Raw genomic sequence first — 14,657 nt, 5'->3', positions numbered from 1 at the left:
GTTCTTTAGGGCAAGAACTGGAGTATTTTTTAATATGGTAACATTTTTCACTGCATGGACTTTTCCACATCAGGCTACCTGATGATAAATACAACATAGAGCAGGTACAATTACTTAAATCACTATTAGTGTCTGTATTCAGGGTGTCTAGGAATGTTCTCCCTGCTGATGTCTCCATCCCTTGCAGTGTTAAAGAGGCGTCTGGATGAGGAGCTATGTGATATGGTTTAGTGGCTTGTGGTAGCAACGGTGATGGGAGAACAGTTAGACCAGATGATCTTGTAGGTCCTTGTCATTCTGTGATTATGAGGTGGGATTTTTCTATGGTAGTAATGGAGATAGGTTCAGTATGCCAGATGTATTGGTGTGTCGGCCTGCCTTTGAATCACTGTGTCCAGTCTTACATGCATTGCTGTGACTCTCCTTTCCCTACTGACCCATCCCCTTCACATACCATATGGTTTATGGCTTACGTGGAAGCATTAAGACTTCCTTTGTGACACAGAGAAATAGTTTTAAGTTAAAAGAGGGAAGATTTAGGTTGGATGTTAGGGGGAAGTTGTTCACTAGGAGAGTGGTTAGGCCCTGGAACAGGCTGCCCAGGGAGGTTGTGGATGCCCCGTCCTTGGAGGTGTTCAAGACCAGGTTGGACGGGGCCCTGGGCAACCTGATCTAGTAAATGTGTATGTTTGGTGGCTCTGCCAGGCAGGGGGGTTGGAGCTACATGATCCTTGAGGTCCCTTCCAACCCGGCTCATTCTGTGATTCTACCTCCTCAGGTCTTCAGGAGAGAAATTGTGAGGGATGACTGCCCTGAAATGAGTGGGTACATTTGAGCTGTCCTTTAAATCCTTCCCACAATTCAATAATCGAATTTATATGACTTTTCTGCCACAAGCTTTCTCTTTTAATGCTTTTTTAAGGAAAAAAAAAAATCCCAGCTCCCATCACCTGTTACTTAAATCCCTTCCTGTTGTGTAAAATAATGTGGTTTTTTTTCCTTCTGTGACCTGAATCTCTCAATACTTTGTGACAACAGAGGATTGTCACCTCATTAAACTTCAGCACGGCTTTGGAGCCGGGACAGTCAGCGTTGGAGAACAAATGAGTCTGAGCATCAGAAGAATGTTTTGTGCCTGTGTACAGTCCCAGTTCATTACTGCCAAGTTTAGGCAAGTGCTTATCTTTGGGCTATTCTTAACCTCTGCAAACATGTATTGCAAACATTTCTAGCATGGCTTTAACCTTGCTGTAAAGAGTTCAGGCTGGGGGTTGATTTCTGGCATTAAATGAAGCTCCATCATAACTTTTCTGACCACAGAGTTACCGAAACTTCGATCTTTAACTCATAGAAGTGGTAGGAAAATAGATTGAGTTAAGCAAGTGGCTGTTGTCTGTCCATGCAAGCAATGTTCAGTATTATATAGTAATATCAATAGTAACTGCATCTTCACACTGCGACAAACTTAATGGTGGTTTAATCCAAGCACTTGGATTGAAGCAGCACTTTGTCTGCTTGTAACTTCATGTGAAGTGGACAGTAGTGGAGAACTTGACTACCTGAGTAATTAGGGAAGATAAGGCAGTTTGTTGAGATGAGTAAAACACTGCTGTAATAATTAACATTGTAAATGTTCTTGCTGGGAAAGCTGATGGACTCTGTGCAGTATTGAAACAACAGCAGACAAAGCTCTGGCTTAGCACAGCAACAAAAGAATCAAACTCTTGTGTCAGCTCCTGTTATGGCAGTTGATTCATTACTGAATGTGGAGCGTAGATTTCATGAAACTCCTGGTTGTTTTTGTTGACTTCTCAGTGTTACGGGGTCAAACTTATGCAGGACTCCACGTTCTATTGCACGTATAGGTAAGTCAGCTGGGGTGGGGTCCAGAAGATCCAGAAGGTCAAAGGTTTCATCACTTTCGTATGTTTGCTTCCTCAACATCCTCACACGTTTTGTGAATCGGATTCCCGATGGTGGGAACTGAGCCGGAGCGGTGAAGCTTGAGGCGATCCCAGACCTTTTCTGATGCTGCCTTGTTTTACGAGCTTTCACGCTGGCTGGGCTAAGTAAACTAACAATAGTTTCCATTAATGCTTGACCTGGCAAAGCGTGCGCTCTGCCTCTTGAGAGGGAAGGCCAGCTCCCTAACAAAACACTGCTGACATCACTTTTGCACCAGTGATGCTTTTGGCACTCGGAGGACGAGTCTTTGCCATGTTGGCCGATGCTCTCTTCAAACAAACAAACAAGGGGGGGGGGGGGAGGAATCCAAAACAAAACTCAATACCTTCAAGTGTTTCCGTGGTGGTGAAGGAAAAACACAGGGTAGTGCACCTCGGGGTCGGGAAGCGCAGTGAGGCCGCGGCCGGTCCCGGAGCGTCCCCTGGCGGCACAGCGGGGATCGGCGGCGCTTCCCTCCGGTTACAGCCGCCAGGTGGCGGGGTGAGACCGCGGCCCGGGGAGCTCCGAGGATCCCTGAGCCGGGAGCACCGAGCTCCTGTGCCTCGGGCATTGCGGCTCCGAGATGCAGCTTTGAAGCTCCTGGGAGGTTCACTGGGAGGAGCAGTGCCGCCCCAAGCCCCCAGACCCCAACAGGAGGGAGGGAAGCAGCAGAGATCCCCACCTGACGAGGCAGGGCTGCCTTATTTATAGCTCAAGCTGCAGCACCAGCAGCATAGCGTATTTGAATTGTATTCTCTTAGGTACGATGCTCTCGAAGCAGTCTTAATTATTGCTGCAGTTGAATAACGCTCCCAGATGATACGATGCTGGGGGGAGAAATAGGTGAGTGATCTTCTCTGTGCTGATACAGCTTTATCTCTCTTGTTTCAGGTTCCCAGCTGTAAGCAAGGAGGCTTTGCTGACGTAGTGTGCTTGTAGAAGGGAATTGCAGGATGGCAGGAGGCCTTTGGGGGCAGCTCAGTGCGGGCAGAGCTCAGCCGTGCTGCAGTGAGACCAAGGGCTTGTTGGTTACATAAGCCCTGTGCACTGCTGATTCCTGTTTGTGTGCTGTGGTAGGGAACATGAAAATATGCGCCTTAGCTCTTTGGTTCTCCTCAAACATTGTGCGCGTGGTCAAAGGGGATAGGCCCTTGTTTTAATATTTAAAAGCTGTGTGGTTATTTTATATGCTGTTATGAGATCAGAGGCAATTTTAATGTGCAAAATCCAGCTGGTGCAGAAGAATAATACCCTTCCCCCCTCCCTCCCCCCCTGAAAGCTGGCTGTGTACATTTAGTGGATTGTTCATCTGCAGCAAAAATAGATATTTTTGTCTTTGCTTCTTTTTTTTTTGGATGGTGATGTGTGATGTTCTGTAGGCAGCCAAGCTGTTACATAACGTGGGCCTCAAAGGAGAAAGCAGCATCTAAAACAGAGTGAGAACGAGTCTCATGGAATAGCATTTGATTCTAGTAGGAGCTTTCTTTTAGACATGTGAGCAGCAGTTTTTGACTGAAGTCTGTCTAATTTCCTCTTAATTTGGGTCAACAAGGAAATAATTGAGACTAATGATGAAAGACTAAGGACTACAAGGTAGTTCCTTCAAATAGCTTTCTTTTTTTTGGGGGGGGAGAAGGACATAGAGAAGAGCGTGGAGAAAAAGTGGATGGGCTGACAGCCAAGAGAACAAAGCAGAGGAACAGCAAAGGTGTGACTCAGCTCCTTCCCAAAAAGAGCATCATCCTTAGTTACCTGGCAAAGTGCCTTTAGATTTTGTGCCTGATGGTTTTGCCTGTTAGAGGTTTCACTTTATCCATTGGTATTGGTATATATCACTTTATCCTTTTTGGTATTAGTTTAAGAGCTTCCCATTCGGAGGTTCCCCGAGGAGGCTGTGGATGCCCCATCCCTGCAGGCATTCAAGGCCAGGCTGGATGTGGCTCTGGGCAGCCTGGTCTGGTGGTTGGCGCTCCTGCACATAGCAGGGGGTTGAAACTGGATGATCATTGTGGTCCTTTTCAACCCAGGCCATTCTATGATTCCACGATCTTGACAAATCACAGATCTATTAAGGTTGGAAAAGACCTCTGAGATCATATGGTCTTTCAGCCCATCGCCACCACATGCACTAAACCATGTTCCTATAGGTGTCCTTTGTATGGACCAGACAGTGTAACAGTTGTTATCAATATGTCTTTGTTTGGGAAGGCAGAGATGATTGACTCACTTGTCAAATAACCTTGGAATATCCACCAGGCTTAATTTTATTCATACTTGCTGTTTCGTTTCTGCTAACATGACAGCTTTGATGATAATTGTTTTTTCTCTCTTGCTGTTCTTTCTGCCTGTTTTTCTACTTATCTTCTTTGGAATGTGACTCTTAACCGTTCTGATAATCTTCTGACACAGGTAAATATTAGTCTGTTGATATCAATATTTACTGAGCATGCCTGCTGCTTGGCAGTGCGCAATGAATCTTTAATCAGATGTTACATGCATTTAGCTGCAGACTGGGAAAGGGCAATCCCCTGCCATGACGAGCATCCTTAGAAGAGGAGATTAGTCAAGGAGATGCCCTGAATGTTTCCTTCCTTATCTGCTTTCCTCTTTCTAACCTCTTTCTCCCACCCCCTCCTTTCAAAAACGTCTGAAGTGCTCTGGAAGACTTTACCCCAGCAGTGTAGATGGTGTAAGTGTGACAAAGAGGAAACCAAACCTGCCTGGAATGAGTAATGTTGATATATTTGCCCTTTCTCCCTGTCAGCCTCTCATTTCTGCCTTTACTTCTGTCCCATCAGCATGGTAGGTTGTTTTGCCCTGGATCTAATGCAAAAGAGAAGGCAGGAGAAACTTTCGCATGCGACAAATTTGAGCTCATTGAGAAATACAATAGTGGAATACATTGATGGAGTGAGAGGAAAAGAATGTTATTTAACTTGTCTTGTTAGGTATGTTCGTGTCTCTTACTAAAACATGGAGTTCAGCTTCTGTCAATGGAAAGCTTGTTGACATGAATGCCTGAGCAGATTGTTTCCTGGGCCTTAGATCTGTATGTATGTACCTGCAGGGACCTCTGCAAATGTTTAATGGGATATCGAACTGTTCAGCGAAGGAGAAAATAATAAACTTGGAAACAAGAACTCACAGTTCTTATACCTTGATAAATTGACATTCAGAAGCCAAAAGCACAGAGGCTTTTGGAGTGCATTTAGAACATACAATCCTTACGTCAGCTTTATTTTTATTGAGTGTTATGAAGTGATAGCCGTTATTAACTTAAACCCAGAGTGCAAACGTGGTTGTAAGCTTTGTGTCTGCCTCCCCATGGAAACGCCTGCTCCCTCCCTCCCTCCCCGTGGAATTAAGATGATGCTGTATTATGTAGAGCTCACACAGTGCTGTTCTCTTGAAAATCCTTGTGCTTGCTGTGCCTTAATGGGTTGTGATTATGAAAAGACACGTGTAGGCTGGCTTTTTGCTTCTAATTGCTGCTCGGTGTAACCCACCTCCACTGAAGGACAGCAGCTGTAGTGTGTTAAGCCCAGGACTGCTGGTGTGGGGCTGACCTGCACCTCCTGGCTGCCAAAATAGACTGCGGGAGGGGTTTGTGTGTGTGGCTGTGCAGTGCTGGACAGCATGGGCAGGGCTCTGCGAGGCATTTGGAGATGAATGTACAAGCATTTAGCCCTTTCTGGTGGGATAAACAGCAGTTCAGGGGTCCTGGCTGACCTCTGACATCAAAACTATAAAGGCTGAAGTGTTTCTTTAGGATTGGAGCATGAACTAAAGAGTCAATGTTTCTGCTCACTTAGAGAAGGGAGGCAGAGCAGTGTACCTGTCTTTAGCTCTCACTGCAAGACAGTGATGTCATAGCTTCAATTCATTGCCCAGCACTCTGCTCTGCCAAAGGAAATTACAGGGCTTTGGCAACTGCTTATCAGAGATTTAGTCTCTTAATCCTTTGTTCCCTATATTTTGCATTTCCCAGAAAAATCTGGAGTTTTCAGTATTGTTTTATTTTTTCCGCTGTCGTATTAAATGTACTAAAATATAACATCCTCTGTTACCTTTCTTTTGGGTATTTTTAGCCCATAATTCCTTTATCCTCTTCACTCCCACATACAGTTCCTGACCCTTCTTGTCTTTAATGCCTTGCTCTCCTTGCTATTTTCTCCATAGAATCACAGATTATCCCAAATGTGAAGGGACTGTGGGGATCTTTGAGATCTGATTTAGTTTCATGTATCTCTTGGTGTACAGGAATATTTGTCATTGGTTACTGTTAGCTCACATCCAGTGATGCACGTGGGTTAGAGGCTGTCAATGTTTTGGGTACTAAGACGCAACCTTGGCTTCCTCATAGATCAAAAAGTGCATGTGCATGTTTTGCTGGGGGAGCGCCTACTCCAGTCTAGCTGGTATTCATAAATCTATCATTATTGGTTTTGTATTCAGCTGATGTAACATGCCAAAATAAATTGACAATCCCCTGCAGCAAAAAGTGCTGTGTCAGTCTGTTAATCAAGGTCCTCGTTAATCAGAGATGCTGCTGGCTTGAGTTTCACGGGTGCCAGGGACAGCTGATCTCCTGGGCTAGATGGGGTTTGATTAAAAATATAAAGCACGCCTAGCAGAGCAGATTAATTCTGTGCTATTGTAATGCTCGTCTTTAACTCAAAGCATTACCTTACTTATCACTTGGTGGCTATCAAGTTGTTCAAAGACCATTGCTAAAAGATCCACAGCTGGGATGTTAATTGCCAAAGACAGTGTTTTGTTGGGGAAGGGTTGCATAGTGGTGAAGTCTTTTTCTCTAACTGTGGTTTATAACATCAGCTCGAAACACAAGGACAGCAAAGGTGCAGCCACGGCTATTGCTGCTGGCATTTGGAATAAGGCACTGCCCAGGCTTGGCATCCACATGCTTGTCTTTCACTTCAGTGCCAATGCGCAGCCTCTTGTGCTTTTTCAGTTCTTCTCATCAGCTTAATTTCCCTTGATATTTCTGCACGCATCTCTTCGCTGCTGGGTACTAATGAATGTTTTCTGAAGTCAGGTTTGTTTGTGTGCTGCCGTCCCTGCTGAGCAGCCTTGCGGAACACGCCGTGCCGAAGTGCACCGTGAGAATTGATCGAGGTGTGGAGTGGGAACCAAGCATACAAAAATGCATAAATTGTGATGCAAATGGGATCTGGAACACCTCTTACAACAGCAAGCACTGCGAGTTCATTGCATTCTATTTTTCTAGCTTCTGGAGCAGCGTTCTCTGGAAACTGTTGTAATCACACACCAGACTTTGGAGATCCAAGTGGTGGCTTTTATCAGTCTTACATCACTGTTTTAGTAAGCATTAAAACTCTTAAATATATTAAGGATTGATTGGAGGTTTGTAATTTTAAGACTTTGAGAAGAGCTGGAATGCTTTGTTAGGTGTTTGTTCTGCTTGAACAAGCACCAGTGTTCACATCAGAATTTGAAATCCCTCCTTACTTTGCTGCTTCATATCAAAACTTATATATATATATACATATACCATAGTGCTGCATGGTAAAGATTAGCTGCCTCTTAGTTAGTTTCACGTTTTCCTATGGTGAAGGCTGGGTTATCAGTGCTGACTCAAAGCACTCCATGGTTAAATAGAAGACAAACCAAAGCTGCGCAGTGTTTACTCCCTGGCATAGGGCAGCTAACTTGCTGACGTGTGACGTGTGCAGGGATCAGTGTTTGAAGTGCTGAGCTTCATTTGGACTGACAGAAACGGTAAATGTTGCTGGCTGAAGGCCAGGTTAATTCACTTAGGTTGAATCCAAACTGAGGCTGCTGTGTTATTTTTTCTTAAAGCAAAACTGTTGAGGAGCACAGCAAGCAGAAATACCTTGAAATGCTCTGCCTCCTCCCCTTGGGGTATTGCAGCTACTAGGGGGGAGACTGGGTACCCTGATGTGATCACGCATGAAATCTTGTTGTTTTTTGTTTCATTAAATGCTAAAACTTATCCGTATCTGACATCCTGGTGTACCCACAGTGATAATTCATCTGTGCGCAATCTGTCACTTTATATAACAGCCAGAATGGTTCAGGACAAAGGAAGGAAAGCATAGCTCGGTGCTGAATACTTGAATGTGACAGGAGAAGAAAGAAGATCCTTGTACTTTGGGCTTTTTTTTTTTTCAGTTGCAGCTAGAGGCTATTTTTCAAAGCAGTAAAAATGTTCCGTCACTTAGTTAATCCACTTGACTTACAATTTCTTTGTGGTCTCTATTACCTGCGAGTTGTTGACCTACGCATAACTTGAGCAATATTTTTAATTGCTTGTGTAACCAGAATCGGGAAATTTATGGGAATGGGTTGGAAGAGGAAATCAGTTATTGGAATACCTCCCTCTGAAGCAGTGATGTTTCAAATGTAGTTTGGTCTCAGTCCAGTATCTGACAAAGCAAATCCTTTGCTGCTTTCTCTTGAAGGTGATAAATCAAACTGATCAAACTCCTTTGGGTCTCAAGCGCCCCAAATAAAAAGGTGATGCCTTGGGATGATTAAATTTGTGCTTTCAAACCGGGAGCGAAGAAACAATTTTACTTGGAATAACTGGAGAGGATTAGTATCAAATGGAGTTTGCGTGTGTTGCCTTGCTGTGAAGTTGTCAGCACAAATAAGGCTGAAGCATGAGGGAAGGCACGCAGCATTATTATGGAGCTACTCCTCTTTGTGAGCCCAGCAACATAGCTGCTTTTCTGCTGGACAAAGCAGCTGAATGTATTCAGTAGTCCTGCATCATATGTGTGCGTATCTTATATCTATATCTATATAAAGATATCTATATATAAGCATTAAAACCTGTGTGTCCATATAAAATCTATTTTTCACCTTCTTTCAAACTGTCTCTGCTAGGACTTGTAATAATCAGAGCAGATTTTAACATTAGCTCGCAAGGAGGAGGATGATGAAAAGATAACTTTTACAGTATCCTTTTATTTGTGTGGGCATTGGTTGATAGTACATATGGCTGTTTATATGTCATGAATTATATTTAGCACTTAAAGGTTGGCCTCTGAAAAATGGGTTTTTCAGAGCTAGCGCGTCATGATCTTTCTGGCTACTAAGGAAACCCAGGTTTGAGTCAGAGCCAATATTGCCCACTAAACTATGGTCCTTAATACCATCCTGGAGACACTCAACATCAGACTGGGCTCTGAGCAGCCTGATCTAGCTGTAGGTGTCCCTGTTCACTGCAAAGGACTGGAATAGATGACCTTCAAGTCTCCCTTTGAGCTCAAACAATCTTGTGATTCTATTCTATGATATATATAAGGTGATGTCTTATTCTTTAGGGATCGTTTCCTGTGATAAGCATCTTGCTGTCACTTAATAATGTCACTTGAGCTGTAACTTCCATCTTAGTTCAGCTTTCTGGAGTCAGTTTTGCACGTTTCTCTAGTCAGCTTGATGTTTCAGCTCATGAAAGAAGGAAGCTTTCATCTTGACTATTGAGGTAATTCAATAATCTTAAGTCAGACTTTCTCATCCTTATAGTTACTGGCGTCAATCATTGTTGATTCCTTTGTTCCCAGTTTACTGCTGAAAGTCCAGCTACTTCTACAAATTCTTCCCTCTATTTTTTTTAATGCACCTGTACCATGTTAGTCTTCATTTGAAGTTTTTGAAGGTAGATTTGTGCTTTCAAAGCAAGCAGCATTTTGGTAGTGCCTTCAGACCTTACTGTTTCTTCTCTAGCGATCAAGGTACAATGCTCTACAATCTGATCCAACCTAAATGGGTTTTTGGTGGGAGTGCAAGGAGGAAGCTGAAGTTTCCAATGGCTATTCGTGTTTTAAGTGCTGTGGTGAGGGAGATAGACTTGGTGTAACAAGAGAAAAACAAATATTTTGAAGTGGAACTTGCCTATTTCAATCTGCTTGGCATACTTTGAAAGAAACACGATGCCCTGTCCTTACAAGCAAGGCTTACCAGGTTCTGGGAAGACCAATTAGATGTATTCTGCACTGTTTCACATGACAGCTCTGATGCCAGTTTAACTTATCTGAGCTCCCCCTTGGCTTTGGGAATGAGCAGCTAATCCTCCCTCTGGCCAGACCAAGGTGTTATTTCTGTTGATTTGCTTCCTTTCTGGTTCCTAGCCAAAATACTGCCTGTATGTGATGGCTGGTTTGGTTGGTAACAAATAGGTGGGGCTGGGCTTCCCCCTTCACTGTGGCAGAGGATGGAGAATACTGAACGTCCCTGTTCAGTGCAGGGGTGTTGGACTTAGATGGCTTTCAGAAGTCCCTTCCAGCTCTAAGGGTTCTAAGACTATGAATCAGGGTTAAATGGTGGTAGGTGAGCAAGTAAGTTTGTAGTCAGCTTGGTGTTACATTTGTACTAGAAGGCGCTAACCTTCCTTAGGATGATGTGTTTCTGTGAGGGGGAATATACAGTATTCACTTGGGTGTCCAAGTGATACGCAGCTTAGCCCAGCAGATGAATCATCTTAATCTGGTGTGCAGAATGCTTGGTCACATCGTGTCTGTGGCTGTCATCGATAGTGTTTGTGGTGATAGCAGCAGGGCTGGGATTTGCCCGGGTAACACATTATTTGGAGGGGCTGACCCAGTACTGTTAGTTCCACGACTAATTACTGTTGTCATTAAGTGCTGGATCTTGGAGAAATAGCGTAGCTCAGCTCTTTCTCTAATCTGCGTTATAGCAACCTGTAGCAATTACCATCTGCTTTACGGAACGTGGGAGCTGGCTGCATTAGAGAAGTTGGCACCGCTGCAAGCAGATGCGTTGCACTGAGATGTGAAAACCTAATCGAGAAGATTTTAATCGCTCTTGATGCTTTATGTAACAAAACCACGTGATCTCGAGACCTGCGGTGTCGTCACCATTTGCCCTTCTTGTTTTTTGTTGATCGTGACCAACCAGTGTTAAACTGTGCCAATTTTGAATAGAAGCAAGTGGATAATCTTTAACGGGCGAGGCTTTGTGATTCTTGAAAGTGCTGCAGAGCTCAGCACTCGCGGTTAATAGTGGAATGCTAATACTTAATCTCACGGCTGCCAAGGATTGAAAGGTATTTCTTCAGGCTGCGGCTCTGGGAAAGCTAATCAGCAGGTACTAAATAGATACATCAATGAAAGTGACATTTCTCCAGAAACGGGGCCGTGGCAGAATAACCATGAAAGTGTTATTCGTGGAATTGCAGCAACACCTAAAGAGGTATTTATGGTCTATTTAGATGCTTGGTTTACTTGTCTCTATCGTGTTATTGCAATGGTTTCTTAAGCTGTTTTCTTTGAGCGAGTACGTAGAAATGCTTCTTCTGAACTTTAGTGCTTGGCACTTATTAAAGCCATTTCCAACTGCATTAGTGGCTTAGAGTACTGTACCGTGCAGAGAGTGGTTTGCTTATTTACCAGCCTTGGAAAATCCTTACTGTCATGTACTCCAAATTTAGTTGTCAGCCTTGTTAAATGCTTGGAAAAGTGATAGAATACAGCTTGATCTGATGCCTTTCTAGCATTTGAAAGAGATATCATGCGACTCGGTGAATGGGGAGAGCTGCTTTACACTGCTGGTTTCAAATACATGGTGAGGTGAGAAAATACCTCACGTTGCAGAGTTGTGTGCACAAAAGGCAAGCAGCCTTCAGTGGGTGAAAATACAATGTGTTCCTCATAGCTTCAGCCCTCTTACTGGTGCTCTTGTTATGCCACACCTTGCTCTCAAATCTTTGACAGGTACTTAGTGCGTTTCGCCTTGTCACGCTGTTTGTGTGAGTGCCTGCAGAGAATGGCTTTCCTCTGTCAGTGCTGCTGCCTTATAATATAGATGTTCATACCCTGGAAAGCCTCTTGTCTGAGTTTTAATACTTTACTGTGGCTGACAGGTTCTGAAAATACGCGTGAACTTTCAAATGGATGTTCAGCTATGCTGCATTAATTCATCTGGATGCCTGTGGAACCAGTGTAATGGAAATCTTTTATAATAGCAATTGAAAATAACGATGATGAGTCTTTAATACTTGAGCAATGTGTGTATGCAGCCAATAACGTCTGTCACTGTGTTACCGAACAAGAAATGTAGTACTGAGAAGGTGGTTTCCTATCAGGACTTGGTGTATCACACAGTGTGTAGTGAAAATGTGTGATGGCCAGGCTGGATGTGGCTCTGGGCAGCCTGGTCTGGTGGTTGGCGACCCTGCACATAATAGGGGGTTGAAACTCGATGATCATTGCGGTCCTTTACAACCAGGAGGCAGAAGTTGTGTGCAACAACAAATCCCAAGTCTTATTTTGAGTTCTCAAGATGCAGTAATGCTATTTGGATGTGCTGAGTGCAGGAGCCAACTCCTGGGTTTGCTAAGGTGCTGACTTGATTAAAATACATGAAGAAATACTGAAGGCAGGAACAAAAGCTTCAGTATGTCCTGTGCTGCTGTATTTCAATTGCTGTTGTCAGGGCTTGAGGATCTTCAGTTTGTTTAAAGTGTACCTCAGTGAAGGGCATCCAGACTTTGTGGTGATAGGCCCTGTCTGATACCAGTGGATAGAAATCCCACTGTGCTTATAGGCTGGTCCTTCCTACTGGTTCTAGAAGGAAGGCTTTAATTCATCATTAGACAGATACTAAGCAGATGCCCTCTAGTATTAACCCAAAGATCTGACAGGCCCTTAAACTTCTCCCTTTAAAGGGAATTTTTCCCTCTACCTGAACCAGATCTCAATCCTTCAGGCACTCTGACATCTTTCAGTCCATCAGTGTAAATCAATTCCCTCAACTCCAATCTCTAATTCATTTCAGTGATTCTTCTTCTTCTTGTTTCAAAATGCTGAACTCTACAGAACCAGAGCTGAGAAACAGGTTTTGGCTAATGAACTGAAGGTAGGAGCCTACTCAGCTGCACCAGTGCTGCCCTGTGACTCAAACATTCACTTACGGATATTTTTGTTTATAACTTGTCATGCCTGCTTGTACTCAACATACTGATTGATGGATCTTTTTTCCTGCCTAGAACCTCCAGCGTTGGGCAGCAATTGGGAAGAGATAGAGGAATTCCCCTGCTCTGTACCTTGCAGGGCATGAGTGGTGCCTCCCTGCATGGGAGGCTGCCTGAGATTGAGGAAATGGACCCGGGAGCTGTTTTGGACTCCCATGCATGACTAAGTGGGGTTGCTTGTCTCACCCTTCCGATGCTGGAGTTGGTTTTGTTTTCGTGGTGTTTTTGTTTGGAGGGTTGTGTTTTCAGCCGTAAAGATTCAAGGTGTTACCTCAGTGACTGGTTTCTAGAGGATTATGCAATTGTTTCGTGCCTGGTGCCATATAGGAAGGAGTTAAGACCTTGCTTTGTACAAAAGGCTCTTCAAATAGCTTATGAAGTATATTTTAGGTAGATATCTACCAGAAGAGCGTCACCAGCAGTATTGAGGCAATGGAGTGGACTGCTTCATAAGTAGGACGCCATTCATAAACTCAGCCAGCTCTGCGCAAGGACGATTACCCAGGTGTTGAATATGTATGAAATAATATGCTGTAATCTTTCCTTCGCAAGTTGTGTATTAAAAGATTAACTTTATCTTCTGCTCTTTGCAGAACGTCTGGCTCAAGGGTGGCTAAATGTCAGTGCTCAGGGTGCTTCCACCGGTCTCCATCTTCCAGTTTGTAAACTGAGAGCTTTGTAGGAAGTTCCTCATTAGTAGCTGTAGGGTACTGGGTGATGCTAAGCCCCCAGCTGAAGGGGAGTGAGATCTATGGGCTCTATAGGCTTTGTTCTATAGGTGATGTGGACTTGTGCCAGCTGCTCACACTCTGGCCTGGAACGGGCTTCAGGGACACATTCAAAATATGCTGAGCTTGCACATCTGTGTTCTGGCTGCTCTTTGGTTTGCATGGGGCAGAACTTTAGGAAAGAAATGCTGTGATAGAATGAATGGCCCCAAGGCGAGGACAAGATGGATAGAAAAACTTATTTATCTATCTTCAGTTCATAGTTTTCAGCAGGTATTTTTGCATTCTTCCAAATCAGCATTGCTTCACAGTTTCTTCCTTGAGCACGGCAAACTGAAATGGAAGTACCTATGGGGTTTCTTGCAGTCATGAGTCAGTGGGACTCATGCTTCTAAGCCCCTGAAATGAAAGTGTGCCCAGAGTACTTTCCCTGTGCTGGCTGATTCCTCAGCACTCAGGTCTTCTTGTCCTCATTCCCACAGGGACAGGAAAACAAAAGCAGGAAAAAGGCAAGAAAAAGGCATCAGTTCAGCAGATGCCTGACTCAGTGATCGACGAGCAGAGCCAGTCTTCAGGGTGCACTGCACCGTGTAGTAAATCTGGTATTTCTTGCATGTTTGTGGAAATTCCCTCCCGCTTCCTGAATGGGTGGAGGTACGTGGTTTTCGGTTCCTGTAAATGAAAGTTTCCATTCAGGTATGAGCACACCAGAGACTGAAGTTGTGGGAGTACAGGACATCTGGAGGGAAGCCCCATCGGTGTATCTGCTCAGGGAGAAAAGCAGCATTGAATTCACCTTATCTTCAGATATCATGTATGGGAGAGAAGGCTGTCAGTGGGCAAGTTGCATGTAGAACTGTAATCATCTCTACAACTAACTCTGGTCTCCAGAAGGTATCGTAAGATATCTCTCTGTGAAGTACAGGCTTGGTTTCCAGCACTGAATTAAGTGTTACCATCAAAGGAAAAACAATGTTCCATGAGAA

The 14,657-nt window shown here is 44.0% G+C and overlaps 1 protein-coding gene across 3 annotated transcripts in view; it reads left to right on the top strand.

Moving 5' to 3' along the window:
- Window positions 1-14,657, top strand: part of TSC22D1 (TSC22 domain family member 1) — a 61,410-nt gene that overhangs the window by 41,721 nt on the left and 5,032 nt on the right. Inside the window, exon 1 of one of the 3 annotated variants that reach the window (XM_015851749.2) lies at window positions 2,658-2,787. The exons of 1 other annotated variant lie outside the window; for it this stretch is intronic. Coding sequence is in view for 1 of the 2 variants with exons in the window: in XM_015851747.2 (XP_015707233.1) it covers window positions 11,078-11,163 (86 nt within the window). In the remaining variant the exon portion in view is untranslated. Of the gene's footprint in view, window positions 1-2,657; window positions 2,788-10,773; window positions 11,164-14,657 lie in introns of those variants that run through there. One more of the 3 variants, XM_015851747.2, reaches the window with a different exon arrangement.

The sequence above is a fragment of the Coturnix japonica genome, chromosome 1 (assembly GCF_001577835.2).
Source record: "Coturnix japonica isolate 7356 chromosome 1, Coturnix japonica 2.1, whole genome shotgun sequence".
NCBI classification, from domain to species: Eukaryota; Metazoa; Chordata; class Aves; order Galliformes; family Phasianidae; genus Coturnix; species Coturnix japonica.
This window is presented reverse-complemented; position numbering and strand designations above follow the sequence as displayed.